At 33.0% G+C, this 18,941-nt stretch overlaps 1 protein-coding gene across 1 annotated transcript; it reads right to left on the reverse strand.

The window, feature by feature from the left end:
* Positions 1 to 705: 705 nt before the first annotated feature.
* Positions 706 to 16,029, reverse strand: LOC133193141 (receptor-type tyrosine-protein phosphatase alpha-like). Its single transcript, XM_061329110.1, has 22 exons — positions 15,759 to 16,029; positions 14,263 to 14,412; positions 13,601 to 13,738; positions 12,780 to 12,920; positions 11,354 to 11,486; positions 9,082 to 9,140; positions 7,933 to 8,105; positions 7,752 to 7,845; positions 7,533 to 7,597; positions 7,371 to 7,407; positions 6,967 to 7,064; positions 6,694 to 6,822; positions 6,031 to 6,185; positions 5,505 to 5,640; positions 4,665 to 4,811; positions 4,151 to 4,244; positions 3,925 to 3,998; positions 3,393 to 3,527; positions 3,177 to 3,296; positions 1,881 to 2,038; positions 1,594 to 1,729; positions 706 to 1,063 (listed from the first exon to the last, which is right to left on the reverse strand). The coding sequence occupies exons 1-22, from the start codon at positions 16,027 to 16,029 to the stop codon at positions 953 to 955; spliced, it is 2,754 nt and encodes a 917-aa protein (XP_061185094.1). The 3' UTR covers positions 706 to 952.
* Positions 16,030 to 18,941: the final 2,912 nt, after the last annotated feature.

An 18,941-nucleotide genomic window follows, 5' to 3' on the forward strand; every position in this document is an offset into this window, starting at 1 on the left:
AAAGATCATTTATTTATCATGAGAGAATTATCATAAAAAGAAAAGATCGTATAACACAGTTACTGTAATTGTCGCTTTCAGTCAAAAACAGGCTATTTTGAAATTCTTTTTTTTATTTTAAATGTATGGGTTATAAAAGATTTCTCTTATTTCAAAGTCAGTAAGAAAATCATAAATAAAATAAAACATTGAATGATTAAACAAGTTACTTATGGCCATAACGCTTACCTGGGTTACAGGTACCAACAGCTGAGTCACCTGCCTTTTTCTTCTTCAACAGAATCCCCCCAACCCCCAACCCCGTCTTTAAACCTAGGAAAATTTTCACCCCATTTTGTGACTCTGGCTCAAAGAAGTCAAGACTTGACTCGAATCATCAGAAGATGGAATGATTTTATCTGTCTATATGATTTATCTGGGTTTTTTTTCGTTTCTAGAGAAGAAGCATTTTGAAAGATTTTTTCCCTGTATATATAATTTTGTTTCATTATATATACGGACAAACAGACGGACCAAGAGATACAATGTAATAACAAGTCTGACTAATACCAGTTTTTGAAAAAATGTGCTTACAATGACAAACGTACAAAATATAAATATAAAAATGTGCACAAAGCCATTTTGGGTGAAAAAAAAAATCATTTAAAAACTATAAACATATGAGAAAGATATACAAATACATTAATATTTTGTAATAAATGCTGTGCAACGATTTTAACTTTGCATTATTAGTGTATTAATATTTGTCAAAATTTGTTTAAATTAGTTACATAAAATATACATGTACAGTAGTTTGTGCGATGTTTAAGAGTAGTCTGAGTTACACTCACCATGAATATTTTTGAATTATTTTCACGTGTGCTTGAAAAAACTTATTAAAAATATACTCTCAATTTCAATTCATGTTACATTCTATGAGTTCGAGGAAAAAAAGAAATCCTAAAGGAACAATCTACATATTAACATAATCCTTGTCTGTGGCATTGTAATCATCTTGTTGTTGTTCCAGTTCAATATCTTGAAGGCAAAGTAAAGTAACCTCATGGCATGCTCTGTATTCCTTCTACAAAGGATAATTTTTGATTCATGAAATTTGATTTAATTTTAAAAGACTGAAATTTAAACAGAACACTTACATGAATTTTCAGGTAAACTGTTAAAAAAAGAGCATATTTTTTTTTCATGAGAATGGTCAATGAAACAGGATGCCTTTTTAGCACTGGATTTAATTGCATCCAAAATATCTCAAAATCTAGAAAAAATGTTGCATTTTTATATATTTTTTTATACCTCAGTTTGATCATAAAACCCTAACAATAAATAATTTAACAAAAATAAATAAATAAATAAATAAAAAGTAAAAAAAAATAGAAAAAGGATGATAGCTTTGGCGGAAAATAATGTGCAACTCAGAAACGTCATTTCAAAAGTTGTCGTTCCTTTGTTCTACGCAGAACGGGAAGCGTAATAAATACCTTTCAAGTGAACATATGCATATAATATACTTCGATAAAATTTTAAATTCTTATAATGTACAGTATAACATAAAACTGATAATTGTGGAAAAAAAAAAATAAAATAAAATAAAAATACCAGAGATGAAATCATTTCCGCTTTACGTCTCTGTAACTGCCGGACTATAGTAAATATGTCAACTTCATTGTCCTGTTGTAGTTGTTGTATGGCGTTATACACAGCACAAAAAATTCCACATCCGGTTGCGCCATCTCTGTTAATTTGAAGCAAATATTTCTTACTAATCTGTCTAAACTCGTAATAATATGATAGACACACATATACAGTCACGCATGATTGCAGGAAAGCATTTTGTTTGGGGGATAAGTGACTTAAAAAACAAGTGTTTACTTAGTTTGCCTTACTTTGACAGAACTGTTATCGGCGTGTGTTCACTTCCTTTACTGACATCCATTCTGATATATTTGATGACGTCAGATAGGGCTCTGAGATCGGACGGGAGAAGGTCGAGTATAGTCCAGCTCAGAAGTTCATACACATTTACTGCCATCCATTCAGTTTGCTGTTCAGATAATCATTACATGTTATACGAAAACCAACATCTTCTGGACTATGTAAGTTTCAATAATACTGTAATGTAAATGATGTTACTAAGTTTGAATTTGGCGCCTTTAGTTGGCAAGTTACGTTGGCTTCCGCTCTGAGAGTATATAAGCGTCATACCGCTAGCGTCAGCACATTCAGTGTTAGTTTGGCCTCGGAAGAGGAAGGTTGTGATACAAAGGTTTATAGGTAAGCCGACAGTTTCCCATAAGAGAACGTGGATCAAGTATCCTTACTCTCGTGGGGACAGCTCGACTAGTCCTCGGTGGACATAGTGTATTTTAATTAGTGTTTATAAATAAAAGTACTGAGTAGCTGACTACTCATTTGTTGAGAATTCATTTCATAACGTCTTGGAAGACAGGTTTTACTCATCTGTTGAGTAACATTTTAAGTCGTATAATTTTGTATATAGGTTTGTAAATCTTAGTTAATATTTTTGATAGTGATTTTATTAGTGATTGGTTAGTTAAGTAATTAAGGGTAATCATTTTTATCTTACACGAGAGAAACTCGTATCGCCTTATTTGTACATTTTGCAGGCGATTATTTTTGTACATACGTTCGCCGTATCTGTATATTTTGGCAGGCGAGCTATTTAATCATAAGTATAAGTATTATTTTTTGAGTCTCGGTCTCAGTTTAGTAACTGAAGGAACCATACATCAGAAGAGAACACGTTACAATACGACCCTGTAAGTTTTAAGAATGTTTTTGAATGATCTCATTCTTCTATGCTTTTTCTTGTTAATCTCTCCCTTGTAAGAACACATGACCCTTCATTTAAGCAGTTTTAAATCCCCTTGCCTAAGGATTCTCTGTCTAAAGTTTTGATGAAAATTGAGCACGGGGGATTGGGGGTTGTTAGACGTCGAAAATTATTAAAAACTACAGAAGAATGGTCAGATGGAAAGAAATACGGACGCTCTAAATAAAAACAACTCACACTGAACTTAAAAACACCTCAGAAGAGCTAAAATTGCAAAAATTGCCGCGCAACCCTTGTCAAATTCGTTTCATTAAAACCCCGTATCAAATTATTCGTGCAGATAGTATTTTATTGTGCAAGCTGGAAAAAGCATTGTATTTTAATGTACCTCATTATTCCTAATTTTCATTTTACTTCTCCGAAGATTTACAGAAATTCTAAGTGTTTCCTCTTGTTGAACTGTATACGGACCTAAATCTGTTTTCTGCTGGGTCAATAATTCTGCACACTGTAAAGATTGTTTAATGTGGAAAAAAATCAACTTTTGGAGCGATTATTAGTTATAATATTTAAACTGTTTAAAGGTGTATATACGAACTCTTACCAAAGGTATTTCCGTCATTGGATTTATAAACACCAAAATGCTGGACCCATGTTCAACCAGAAGTCTTATCAGATCGATAGGGTGTTTTGTTTTGGGGTATTGAGCGGCTATTAGCATCTTATTCTCCAAGAAAGTCTGCAATACACAGAGTAATTATGTAATGATACATTATGTCATTGAATAGTGGCTTATCTATTGACATTGTTATTAAAAATTTGATATAGCCCTTCCATCCCATCTTAGATCATAGCAATTGGTGATAGTTTTTATTTCAGGGTTTTATTACATCACATCTTTATGAAGTAGAGACCATTTTATAGTTTTGTGAAATCTCTGTAAACTTTGAATTTGAAGCCGTGTAAATACATTAGGGACACTAAAGGGAGAGAGAAGAAAGGTTTTTGAGGAAAACAATGCATTAATGGAACCTACTTTGAAATAATATGTTATTATATATTTTGAGATATGATGCAAAAGTGACAATTTTGACACGGGGAGACAGAGAACAGTACAAGTGTATGATATTTGATACCGATAACAATGTTGCATTATAATAATCCACTGTGTCGTCCTCTGATGGCGTCTGGACAGCCCTGTACTTGTCGACTTGTAAAAATAATATTAGATACATTCTCAAGGGCAGTCATAGCAAGCACAACAAAACAAACAAACAAACAAAAATACCAAAATTAAAGCAAACAGCAAAACAAACAAATTAATCAACAAAAAGCAAATAAATAGAAAGTACATAAGCTTACTCGGCAAAACATTTTGTTTCAAAAGAAGTTCTCCGTTGTCTATTCCAGCTTTGTTCTCGTCCTCATCAATTTTCTTTTTTATTGAAATCAGTTCCTAAAGCATAAGTTGAACAAAATTCATGCACCCAAGGCAGCACTGTTCAATGTTTTACTTCATGAAATGGAAGTCAGGTTCATGATAAACATAGAACATTATCTGCTTAAAAATTCGTAAAGTCATCAAGAAAGATGTAGCCCATATATTTTTCTACTTGATATTTTTCTTTATCCGATAAACGTATTTCAAAAATCCATTTTTTTTTCTTATTCTGTAGGGCAGTTACTGCTTATGAAGCAAAATACTAGTATGCTATTGATGAGTCATTTATAAATCAATAGATTTTTTTAATTTATTTTTTTATATTGATAAAAGTATAACTTTAATTTCACCGATCAGTAATGCACGTTCATTTTTGGTCTAAAATCCAGACCTATAATTTTGAAGGAATGGCTACATGTAGGTGAATTTACTTACATTAAATTGTGATGTAATCCAGAATGAAGATTCTTCATTTTGTTGGTCAATATTTTGAACTTTTGCCACAAATACCGCCTTACTCATAACAACACTGCATCCTTGGAAAGATTCCAACAATGCAATGTGAAGACAAATGTACTGGTCCTGCAAAAGATAATTATATTAAAACATTTTTCAAAGAAAGGCAATTAAAGGTACTCCCTTAATAAAACTTTACTGTAGTTACTATAGTAAATACTTTGATTTACTATGAAACTTAACTTTAGGACTTTTTTGAGATGTATGCCTAAAATCTCTAAAATTCAACAATAATGAGATAAAATTTGGAAATGATATGTGAATATACATGTACAAGTAATATTTCCAAATTAATATGAAAATGTGCTTGTATAATAGGAGAACATAAAATATAACAGTCTGAAATCCATAGTAAAAACTTTGATTTACTAAAGTTAAAAACTTTGATTTACTAAAGTTAAAAACTTTGATTTACTAAAGTTAAAAACTTTGATTTACAATAGTAAACTACAGTATTTTTTGCTAGGATCTGATTAAATCATGGCTCTTCTCAGAGACACAGAGGAAAGGCCAAAAGACAAAGCGATTCTTTGTATCGAAAGGTTCTTCATTTGACTAAAAAAGTTGCCTGATTAAAATCTATCGCATGTTCATAAAAAGAGTGTGTGTGTGTGTGTGTGTGGGGGGGGGGGGGGGGTTAACTCGGAAACAGTTGTCGAAGCAGATAGACAAAGATCGCACAATGCTTAAAATAATTTCGATTTCGTACTTGTTATAAAGAAAAAAAAAGCTTATAGAAGATGTAGAGATAATACACACAACGTTCTGAACCATGTTCATCCTATCCTCCCTCATTTTACTGACGTATTCTGCAACGTTAATGACACCGGTGTTCAGGCCTTGTTGATGGAGAGCATCCAGTGCAATAAAGGTTCCCGATCGACCAATACCAGCGCTACAGCAAAAATGTTCTTCATTTTATTCCTCAAACGTCTCATTTTACATACAGTAAAGGTAAGATTACAATAAACCTAAATTTTGGGAAAAAGAGGATATACAGGTGTAAAGACTTGTCAATGGAAAAATGAATGCATACACAAATGAATAACATTATTCACATTTAATTTTATACACTTCTCTATAAAGCAGACTGAATATGATCAGTCAATAGACTTTTAGTAGATTTTCAATTCTGCATAGATGTATTTTGTACCAGATTTCTGCAAAATGTTCGAAGTAACAGTTGACATATAATTTCAGACAAAAACTTAAAAATGCTTTCATTTTTATCTAAAATGTAACATAAATATCAATTTTTTTTTTTCATAGACAAAGTAGAACATACCTACAATGAACCAGTAGAGGCCATTTTATATTGGCTTTTTCTAGGGCCCTCCTCACGTGTTTATGGAAGAGAACCAGACTAATAGGATCAGGGACGCCGTGATCTGGCCACTGGGTATAATGGAACTGGGTCACCTTACGGGATGTATCAGACTGCTTTAAAAAGTAAATTGTAATACTGAGAGTTTTGAAAACCTAACATAGAGGAAACAGTTTTTTAATTGGAGAAATTTGATATAAATCAAATTTTAATTGTTTTGATAGAACTTTTTTCGAAAAGAATTTTCTACCAAACAATGTCACGTGATGGCCAAAAACCTGGCCCCGGGATCATGAAACTGACTTAGACTTTAGTCAAAATTTCAATCGTCCACAAAATGTTTATTTCTTGTGAACTGAAACTCTTAATCTTCATGCAACAGCAGTTTATTGATGCAAATTAAAAAGCATTTTCATGTTGGAAAGCATGATTTCTCAATTATTTCAGCCAATATACTTTTTATGACTTAAGCTTATGATATTCCATGATCATGAGGCCTGATATGCTAATTTTATTTTCTTGACGTGACATTTAGGTTATGACATTATACATTCTTTGCACATTTTTCTTGATCTGAATTCTATTTATTATATAGTGCTTTATTCTTGCAGAACCTGTATGTACCTGTGACTTGTAAATTCTGAAGCTCCTGATGATGTAATTGGCATATTGTTTCTCGTTGACAAAGTGAACTCTGATCTGCCCATGTAAAGCGTCAATCCCGCGCTCTGGCCAGTATTTCTCACATTTTTTCTAAAACGATTCAATAATCTCAAAACTAATATCTTGAAAATTTCATAATGCCAGCTTGTCGTACATTTCTCGTTCGAAAAGGCATTTATGCGGCAATGAAGAAAAAAAGAAGATTTTTCAATGAATTATTCAATTTCTCTTTACCTTTTTGCCTTCAACAAGATTTGTAAGCATGACAATCACTGAAACGTTTTCTTGATAAACCATTGCCCAGAAGTCATCAATAGTGTTCTTTTTAGGTCCTTAAATAAAGATTTATCTCTCGTTAGTTGTAATTGTAATATATTATAAGTTTATCATATCCTTTCTATGAAATAAAAAAGTTTGTTTTTTTTTTTTTGGGGGGGGGGTGATTTTGTTTGATTTCTGGTAAAAAGATAAATTAAGAGATAAATTAATAAATTAAATGAAAGTTATATGCAGTTAAAAAGTGTTTTGTCAAATTAAACTTTTGAAATAACATACCGGTATGTGAACTCATCCATATTTTGAAAAAAAATTAAATTAAACGGAATAAACAATATTTGCTAAAAGGTTCTACGATATACCTTGTGATGCAATGTAGGTTTTTTCATTGTTTACATTCTAAAAAATAAACAATCATGATCTTTTAATATTATTTTTTTAAACATTCAAAAATCTCTAGAAACATGCAGTCACACGAATTGATTCTCTAGCTTGTAACACAAGTAAATAGTTGTAGAATTTACCTGTATGTAATTTGCATGTATATAGTCGTCTTGTGTATCTCTTAAGGAGATCCTTGAGTGATCATCTAACAAAATACATAATTAATTATTATTAAGTGGGATTTAATAACATTTAAAGTATGTGACCAAATTGATTCATTTTTTATCGTAAAATCAATAATCACATTTATTTATATTATTTCTTATATGAGGTTCAAGATTAATGTCATATTGTCTTACAGGGATATACGCTTTTGAAACGGTTCTTTTCTAGATGTCGCTCTTCTTTTCCTATGGTACATGAAATACCAATTTGTTCCCCATACGGTATAGCCTTGTAAAGCATGCAATATTATATTGTAAGAAATTTCACAAAATATTAAGTAATTCTAATTTAATTTTGAAATGTACTTTAACTTACCTTGTATTCACTTTGAAATATATTGTAATTATCTTTAGATTTTTGAGCGACGACTTTAGAGATTTCTGCTACAGAAAAGCTTATTGATGTATTACTGTTGATTATTTCATCACTGCGTTCAAAGGACTCTGTATTCGATAGATTTTCGTAAGAAGTAGGTGAATGGTTTGCAGCTGAAATAATATGGATAACATTTACTTTCATTGGAAAGTTAGCTGTTATGTTTTTTTCCTTATTATTAATGTTTTCCTGGATTTTAGTTATTGCAAAACCTGTTTAATAGGTTGAGATCTTATAATTTATATGGTGAAATATGGAGATAACGAACAGTATTCAAGCTCAAAGTCCATTAAAACAATACAAATCGGGAGTAGAGCAACACGGACCTCCAAAAACATCAGACGTGAGATCAGGTGCCATGGAGGAGTTAGCTTCCCCTCCGACTGGTAAAACCTGCCGTGTGCTCCTTGTCATGATCGGTAAACAACGGAAAATTCCGTCGTCAATTCAGTGTGTAAATAATGGCCTAACAATTAGTATGAAAAATGTCAGTAAGCATATGATAGATTGTATTTGCTGACAAGGTCATTGTATCGACCATAGAAGTTACAAAATGATGACTATAAACGACGCTGTCGACATTCTTGTTTCATCAACTATTTTATCAATAACTTACCTCGTTTTAGAAATGAACATGCTCTTGCGTATCGATTCAACTTAGTGATATACACCCCATATGCAGGTGATAAGAGTATATTGCTGCATAAGTAAAGGAAGTTGACAAAAAGATTTGTTGTTATATTACCATTAACGTCTTTTTCTAGTAAAATATTTAAATATGAAACAGATGTATCAGACTATGTGGTATCTTTTATTTCAAGCTCTCTGGGATATATCGTGTAGACATATGTATTGAAATAACCATTGTTAATTGTTAATACGTCGTCGATAAATCTAAATGTCGAGTGAAAGTCACAGCAAGGGATTTCTTTTTCTCATGTATAAGATATGGAATAAATTTTGCTTTATATGATATAACCTTTGAATCTTCAATTAATGCACATATCTGACATTTTACATCTTCATGTGGCCATATTTCTTACTTTTCTTTTGTCATACTCACAATTGAGTGATTACTTGAAAACTTACCTAGTGTGCTGTAATTGATATCTTGATTCATGTCTTCAACAGGACCTTTTTGTCGAAATCTGTAAAAGAACATATTTTGTAAAGCTTCAACCGAAACAAGAGGTTCTAGAACAAAAATACTCCTATGATAGAATCAGATGACTATTCCATTCCGACAAATTTTTGTGATCCTAAGCAAATGTTTACTACACATATTTTTTCCTGTCGTGCTTTAATTTCTGGTACATATATGAAGTTTACGAATATAAAAATGTAAAAATGAATAACTTTCTCTCCTTTCTTGAAGTCACAATAATATTGTTATGCCAAATAATATAAACAAAAATGAATGTAAACTACAAAGAGACGCTTGTATAAATGTCTTCTATGCATGTATGTCTTTATGAATAGGGTGTTTCTGTAGATTTCCTTATTTAAAGATTTTAGAAATATTATAAAAATGCAACCCATTTTGCATTCGCATATTATCATATGGGTTTATCGAGTTATCCTGAATGTTAAAGGCAAAGATAGCAAAAAAGTGATCAATCTCATTAATCCAGTAAAAGACTAAACGTTAAATGGGAAAACATGGACCCCTGGAAATGACAGAAGTGGGATTAGGTAGCTAGGAGGAGTAAGCTTTTCCTGTATATCGGTAACACCCGCCGTGAGCCCTATCTATTGTTCAGGTAGACGGAATACTCCTCAGTCAAATTTAGTATAAAAGCAACGACCTAACAAATGGTATGAATCATGTCAGACAAAATACGACCGAACGATATGTTGTATTTACTTATTATGTTGTTAAAACAACCGTAGTACTTGAGATAAGCTGACCTTAAACGAGGTTGTTGAAATCTTTGTAACATCAACATATTTGTATATAGCTTTCTTCGATTTAAAAATTGATAATTTCAGATCATAGTCTTGCGTTTCAATCAAGCTGAGAGACATAAGCACCATAAACAGGTGATGCTGGGATATTACAACATTACTATATGAAAATGAAGCTGACACTGGAAAAGCTGAAGTCATCCCGTTATCGTGCCTGATATGAAGGATTTTAATTGTGCATGTCGTGACATGGGGCCTCGGTTTAAAGTTCTAATCCGACAGACCCGCAACTTTCACTTAAAAGTGACGAACACTTGGAAAAGGAAAAGTTGCTACCTATTTTTTATCGCCTTAGGTCGGGGTTTAAACCTACGATTTCCCGATCACGAAGCCAGAGCTCTAACGACTGAGCTACCATGACGGTTGACATATGAATGATAAAACGTTGTTAATATGTCTAAATGATGAGTTTAGGGCTGCTTCTCATGAAGAAGCATTAAAATAGATTTTGGCTTCAGAGGAATATAGAAAAAGGTCGACTAATAAAGGAGCACAAGTAGTTCCAGTTGGAATTCCAACAGATATGTGAGCTCTACTGTATAATTTTCATATTAAGCTGGCTTAACCGTTCTTGACAATAAATATTTATTATATGTAATATTTTTTTTTACCATCACCAGTCACGGTAGCCTAGTGGTAGGGGATTTGCTTCCTGATCGGGGGCCTGGGTTCGACTCTCGTTTGTCAAAACTAAGACGTAAAACATATGCAGTTCCTTCGCCAAGCTCCTGGGATTAGAACTGAAATCGACGGGTATTTATGATCACACTATTAAAGCAGATGTCCCGTGTCGCGGTAAGCGTTGGCACGATAAAGATTCCTCACTACTCAATGGCCCTGAGTGCCGAGTTTTAGTCTAAAATTAAAGCCTTTAACCGGTATATCTAGACGTCTCTATATTTGTGAAAAATCTCGAGTGGGAGATAAAACAGCATACAACTAAACAGTCTTCACTATCATATCTGCTATTTTCTTCCCTCAGCTTTATGTTGTTTTTTTTCATCTGATGATGAATGTTCACAATTTGGTTGAAACAGACGTAGTATAACTGAGGACAAAGTTAAAACAAATTGCTAATTTAACGCAGGAGAGTCAAGCGGGCGAACAACACGTGGACAGATAATTTAAAAATATCAGTAAGAAAGGCTTACTTGCAGCCTTTTCTTAAACAGGTAAATAAGGTAAATAAAACACAATATATGAATTAAAGCATCTATTTGAACATACGATAAAAATAAATATATATATATTTTTTAAATTGACATTGTCTTTTAAGCGTTTGCCTATGTTGTACATGTATAAAAAGGTCAAGTTAAGTTCTCACCTGCCTTTCTGCTAAATATTGCAAAGATGAAGCTTGTTTAAAATTTTCCTTCTAAATACTAAATATATCTACCTTTTACTTTTGTAAAAGAGTAAAAGTAAACCGATGATGATGAACAACACAGATGCTGAGATAATGGCGCCAATCACTGCAGGTACGTTTGATAAAAAGTTTCCCTTATCTGGCCGATCTAAATCAGAAGTTGCTATGTTCGAGAAAAAAAGAAAAGAAAAACGTTTCAGAAATATCAGTTATTATCAATTTTAGTACAATCTTTGATAGCGATTTGTTTCAATACACATCTCCCCTATAATAAAAAAAAAATTAGCTTAATACACTGTATATATAAGTAATATTCATATCAAGTATAAATTACTTTACTTGCTTTGAATTTTTTTTCACTTACTCTAAAACTGATAAATATTAACATATTGTTCATTGAAGAAATTATTAATCGCTGGCTGTTGAGAGGCGATTGAACTAAAGTTAAATCTGGCAGTTTATAAATATTGTATTAAAAATAAAGAAAATGAAATAATTACAATTGAGTCTATATTTCTATACAAGCCTATTTTTATTTTCTATCAGAAGGTTCATGTTCCACGTTTGTATCAAATAATAACATGTAATCGCTATTTAATAAAAGTGCGTGGATATCATGAAGTTTTATAAACTACACCAGGATATACACTACATGTAACTACTCTCTACGTGATCAGGAGGTCGTGAGTTCGAATCTCGGCCGCAACTGACCTAAGTCGATAAAAAATGGGTAGCAACTGTTCCTTCGCTATGCGCTCGGCACTTTGAAGTGAAAGTTGCGGGTCCTTCGGATGAGACCTTAAAAACCGAGGCCCCGTGTCACAGTAGGCGTTCGCACGATAAAGATCCCTCACTGCTCAATGGCTCTGAGTGCTGAGTAAAGGTCAAAGTATGAAGCCCTTCACCGGTATATGGTGACGTCTCTATATGAGTGAAAAATTTTCGAATGGGGCGTAAAAACAACATACATCGTACACTAAGTATATTTGCGGACAATGAGTCTTGTATGAAAGCGTTATATTTTACAGTAAAAATATCTAAAGCGTTCTCTTTTTTTCAGTAGCATAATCATAAATTAACATTTTATTTATGTTTTATATATGTATAATGTCAGTCGTCAAAATTAATATTTCTGCGTCTGACTTCGAAACATCAATAGATAATGTGGAACGATTTCATGTATAATATTTTCTTTCAAATTAATGTTGGCTACATCAACTGTGAAATCACTTATTTTGTTAGTGGTAATTTTCATTATTTTCGAGGTATTTGAGAGATCCACGAATTCGTGTCCACCACGAAATGATAAATTTCCTATTCATAACTACTCAACACAATCCAAAACCACAAAATCAAATTTCCCCGACTCATTATTTTTTCGTCAAACCTCGAAAAATTTACCTCACGAAATTAAGTGATTTTACAGTAATTACTTTATTCATCTTTTTTTACATACATTCATTACACTGATTTCCCTTCCATCCATTATTGCATCCATTAGTACAGGATCCATTAACATGGTGACAGGCATCACCATCAAGACAGTTTTGACTGCAATTGTACATACATTCCTGACCATAGGTATTATTAGCACAACCTGAAAATTACAGTGGATTTTATATGGACATTTCTTTTAGATTGACCATTTTGTTTTATTTGCAATGACAAACGCTTTATAAAAAAGTAAGTTGTTAATAAGCTTGAAATAAAACTAAACTTGTGGAATAAATGCTTACTCTAATTGTTGCTACCAATTCTACTGTCGTCCGCGTGGCACAGTGGTTAGAGCGTCTGCTCTAGAGTCGCGAGGTAAGGAGTTGATCCTTACGTCGCGGGTTCGAATCCCACTGTGAGACGTGGAGAACGGTCCTTCAGATGAGACCGTATAAACCGAGGTCCCGTGTCGCAGTAGGTGCTGGCACGAAAAAGATCCCTCACTGCTCAATGGCCGTAAGTGCCGAGTATAGGACAAAATTTGCGGCTCTCCACCAGCAAGTGGTGGCGTCTCCATATGAGTGAAAAATTCTCGAGAGGGACGTTAAACAACATACAAACAAACAAACAAAAAACCAATTCTACTGATTCTTGAATTCATAGCGAATCAAAGGTTTTTCCCTACTCCAGAAATTAAAATGATAGACAACTGCAGACAAGTATTACCAACTTTGATTAGAAAATAATTAAACAATATTACGATTTCTCGTTACAAATAAAATGATGTAAAAAAAATTACATGATGAAATCATATTAAAAGTAAACGTATTTTTAAAAGCATACTCTTCGTGCAATTTTCCCCGATAAATCCTGCCAGGCATTTACACTCCCCGGTCACGTGATAACATGTTTGGTTTTCAGTACACTTCCCAGTGCAATTCTCAGAACAATTGTAACCATAAAACCCCTCGGAACATTTATCTGAAGAAAAAAAATTAGTATGTAATAAAAAATAACAAATCCAATTGAATATTGAAGAAATTGTTTCATTTACAAATTCTTTTCAATGTGGAATTCATTACGATGTATCATGTGTATATCATGTATCATGCGTATATCATGTATCATGCGTGTATCATGTATCGTGTGTATCATGTATCGTGATATAATTCTATAGAATTCAGAATTCTAAAATATTATCCTCTTTTCTTTTTCATGCACTAAATTTTTTTTTAGTTTATCAATAATTTTTTTAAGTTAGTAAATGATATATTTCTACTTTTGTCTTTGTCAACCAGCTAAAATTATTAACTATTTTCAAGGAAAAAAATCTGAATTTTAAAAAAAAATATTGGTATGCACTTTGAAACATTTTTGCCATGTATTTGTGTTTTATTGAAAATTGACAGCTTTTATAAAATTATCTTTACATTTTTTGAGGTTTTAGAAAAGAACTTATATTCCAGAATATGGTATAGAAATGTCATCTTGTTTTCTCTACTTGCCACAGTTTTCTCCTCCATATCCTGGCAAACAATCCTCACAACTTGATCCGTTAAAGTTTTTACCACATTGTGTACATCCTTTAACAATATCACATACATTACAGGAACCGCAATCGGTACAATTTTCACCAAATTTATTTACTTCACAACCTGTAATGAAATTTAGTGGAAAAAGAAGGACACCGCAAAGCCGGGCATCTCCTAGCAAAAAGAAAAAATCGATCGCAATATGAATCATCATTCCACAGGCAAGTCTTTGCTTAACACTGTTTTTATAATAAATTATTTTGACAAGATAAATTAATTAGTAAATAGGATAAAAGAACCAAAACAATTTCCTTTTACTCAATCAAATTTTATTGAAGAGCTTTATCACAAACTGCAGAACCTTAACAGACGTGATGCACAGTAAAAGACAAGAAACAAAAATGGACTTTTACACATAGAACTCAGTTAAGCTAAATAAAAGTCAAATTTAATTCCCTTATCATTATCCCCTGGCAACGGAGTTGGAGGGGATATATTAACGCGCGTGTGAGAATGTCATAGTATGGGAGAGTTCCTGGGTAACGAAAATACTCCTCAAAAAGTTCACATAAAGAAAAAAAATCTTTATTGAGGATTATTCCATTGACTAGGTCTCCCTCTAGTTCCGCTAGATTCTGCGGCTGGAAAAGCCTGTCTCACTCTCCGGTGTATTTCATCCCATACATGCTTCCTAGGGTTGATGTGGGGATGACAAGGAAGCTAACCGAAATTGTGTTTGTGCCTTGCCGACAATATTAAGCCTTCAGTGCATAACTTCTCCTTTCATGCGTTCCACACTCCTCAGTTTGTTCCGTAAAGTTTGGTCAGTGAAAAGACAGACTTCCATAAATTTTCAAAGTGTGCCGTGTAGTTGCAGATGCAGTTAGGTTCCTTCAAACAACAATGAGTAATTCTTATGTATTAGTCATGTTGATGTGTCGTAACACTTCGTCTTGACCATGGAAGAAGGTATACACTTCCGTTCCGGTTCCAGTTAATTTCCGGAAAAACCCTAGGATGGTTTTGCGGTCTCTTTTAAAAATCTAGCGACTCTTTATAATTGTGAGGAATTCAAATAAGCTAACTTGGTCTTGGTCTTTTGCAAGCAAAAATACACAAATATAATGAATGAAAACGAACCACTCGTGAACTACATCCAGCTTGGGCAATGTCAACTTTTCTTGCACATTCTTGTGCGGACATTCGCCATATCTTATTCAATTTCTTTTTTGTTTTTCGTAAACAACGAAAGGTAGAGAACAAATGGAAGCAAACATTTGAACAAAACAAAAGGTCACTGTAGAGTTATTACACATTCGATTACATTTTTTTTGGCCTTGACTGGTAAACATTGCAAATTGCAGTCAAAATGTTAAGCTACTTACAAATTGACGTAAGCTTTTTAAAAACCAAAAAAGTAGGGACTTAGAAATTTTGACAAGTATATATATGTTTCTGATCAGACTTACCCTCAATCTCAACTTCACATATTTCCAGGTGAACATAAGGAGTATCCTCTTTCGTGGCATTTTCGTTGACAATCCAGACGTACTGCCCCACTCTGTGACAATCATGTTCGTTAATTTCAGGTAATGTTTCATTGCTGGGATCTCGGTAGCAAATTTGATTGTCATTCCATGCATTGGAATCATTTGAGCTTGTGTTAGTAACCCTAATGTAGTAACCTTGCAGACTTAAGGTAGACACGTCAGCTATCGAAATAGTGTATGGTATATACATGTATGAAAAATTATTCAAACAATAATCAAAGCGTTTTGAAATGATTGCGTTATAAATTGAGACCATCTTGAAAAAAAAATCATATATAAATATTTGTTTGCCCTCTTCCAAACGACTGGCTAAAAATGGCCCGACCTCCAGGATAATTGTTTTTTTATTCATTCCGAAATTTTCTAATCCCGTCATTAACTATTTAATTGTATTAAAACATTCAGTTTTAACAGGTTTTGAAATTTCAGCATTGATTTAATAATGTCTTTGGAAAAAAAAAATTCGACCTACTTACCTACCCAATGTTTTTGATAATGAGTCTTGAGAGAGGAAACAAAGATTATTTCATAAATGGCCTGACATAAATGTTTTTAAATGTGATATTTGCATGTTCAAGAGTAAAGATTATAGTACAAATTAAGGTACGTGTATATTTGATGTTCTGAGAATGAGCTTTAATACATATGTATTTAGATTTCCAATAGTTTCTCTATGATAATTCTTTGATGTTCCGTTGTATTCTGATTTCTTGATAATTACAACTGAATGTAAATTTCACCAAGTGAAAGGTCAAGTGCCTAATATGCATGTCAATCTCTCGCGGCTGTCTTTCTGTCTGACGGCAGTGGGAGGGGACTAGGGAAATTAACATGTAATGCCTCGTGTATATTTAATTTATGAGACAGCGTTTTTATTCATATTTTCACTATTAATTCAAATGCAAATACAAATGTAAATATGAGAAACCACTGTCTAGTTTTTCGGGCATACCAGGGACATCAACGACAGCTGGAACGGGGTAATTTAACCTTAAGGGTTTCGCCCGTTATACAAATTCTCTCAAGTTCCAACTATCGTTGATGTCCTGGCATGCCCCAAAAAACTAGTCAGTGACTCCTTAAATGTAATGTACTTTTATTGTAAATCGATAAGAAATAACTCTGTCATTTTTGGATTAATTCTTTAAAATAATTACACTAGACAAAATTGCTAAGACACCACTTGTTATTCTTGTTCGTGAATTGAACATTTGCCTAATGGGTACTAGTTTATAAATAGCCATCTTTTCCAATACAGTGTGGTTAATAAAAGTCATGACAAGACCCTTAAAAGGCCAAAAACCAATTTCAGGATGGCTTTGTGCCTTTTTTTTGCCAAGAAATGAAGTTGTTGTTAACTAGCAGTAGAAGCAGTCACTCGGTTAAAAATCAAATAGTATACAACGATTGACTATCATATCGCCTAGTGGTTCTCCAGTGCTTGGTGTCCAAACCCAGTCAATCCTACTTCCGGTTGCTCCAATTTTGTGGAAAAATCTTGAAAATGTCGTTTGGTGCTAACTTAATACCGTGGTTATAAAGTAAATACTTTTTTTTATGTTTGTTAATCGAAATGCAAAAATTCCACTATATCGAGGAATAAAAAAAACTTTTTTTTCCCAAATTTCTCCAAAGGAACCACATGATGCAGACACCAAGTTGACTGCTTTTGTATGCTCTTCAAGGGTCTAACGCTGAATACTCTGTAACTTTTTCTGAGTTTAATTTCGTAAGTTCTACGGTCGATACAGTGACCTTGTCAGCAAATACAATCTATCATTAAGTCAAATGCTGACTGACGTTTTTCATGCTAATTGTTAGGCCATTATTTACACACTGAATTATGAATTGTCGACGGTTTTTCTTCTGTTATTTCCCGATCATGACAAGGAGCATACGGCGGGTGTAACAGGTCGGCAGGGGATGCTTACTCCTCCATGGCACCTATCCCACCTCTGATGTTTAAGAGGTCCATGTTTGCTCTTCTCCTGATTGTATTGTTTAATGGACTTTTGAGCTAGAACACTGTTCGTTATTTCCATATATTTCATTTAAAATAATACAAACATAGAGAAAACATAAAAAAGAAGTGGCACGGTTTTAATTTTTCTAGGAATTAGTTACGCTTCAGTTAACATTATTGTTTTTTATTAAGACATTAAAATGCCTCTTTATTTACTCATGTAACATAACTATATATCAAATAGATCATAAACATATTCGAAAGTAAAATATTTTTTGGTGGTGCTTTTGCAATTTTGTCTTGTGTATAACATTCAATACTAACTGTCATTTCTATAAAACAGTTTCACAGACTTTATGCTGTAGGAATCATTAAGCTTTATTCTGAGCCACGCAGTCTCCTCTTTGAAAAAAGTGCGAGAGCATGATCCTTCAAGAAGCTTAAGTTTGCTTGTTTGATTATCTATTGCGTTACTGGCGTTATAAAAATCACTGTATGTTGAACTGAGGCTCGCCACAGGAGTTCCTTTAAGCAGTAACTTATCTGTAAAAGAGCATAAAAGAAGAGTTTCTTTGTTATCTGAATAGTTATTTTATTCAGAATCGTATGATTGGTGGTTTTTTTTTTTTTCATCTAAAAATTTAAAAATATAGCATCATATGTATTGTTATGAAAGGTGCTGAATAAAGATTATTATTGGGTAAGAATGTGAATGGGTAAACACATAATCCAGAAAATATGAACTCCCAAAAATAGATGCCATAGTACTCTTTTCTTGCGCATTAATTCTCCGCACCAAAAAGCACATAAGGTTACAATTTTGATCCATTTTTTCTATTACTAGCCACTTCTTGGTGGTATTAAATCTTGAGCAACCGCCTGCATTTCTTTTTTGATTGGTCTTCTCCGTGTGGTCTTGGTCTTTTTCTTGCACATTTTCATTCTGACTGTCCTCCCAAAGTTAACGTACAATCATCGTTGTCTGTTTCCTACATTATGCCCTATGCAGTTTTCTCTTCCCCCTACGTCTTTACGATCTTATCCATTCCAAATGTTTATTTTTGATTGGTTTATAAAGTATTGTTGCTATCTGATCCTTACATGTTTTCCTAGGCACTGCATTTGAAATGCGCCTAGAT

Source organism: Saccostrea echinata, unplaced genomic scaffold (assembly GCF_033153115.1).
Source record: "Saccostrea echinata isolate AGI-Se365-2 ecotype Australia unplaced genomic scaffold, CSIRO_AGI_Sech_v1 ptg000027l, whole genome shotgun sequence".
NCBI lineage: Eukaryota > Metazoa > Mollusca > Bivalvia > Ostreida > Ostreidae > Saccostrea > Saccostrea echinata.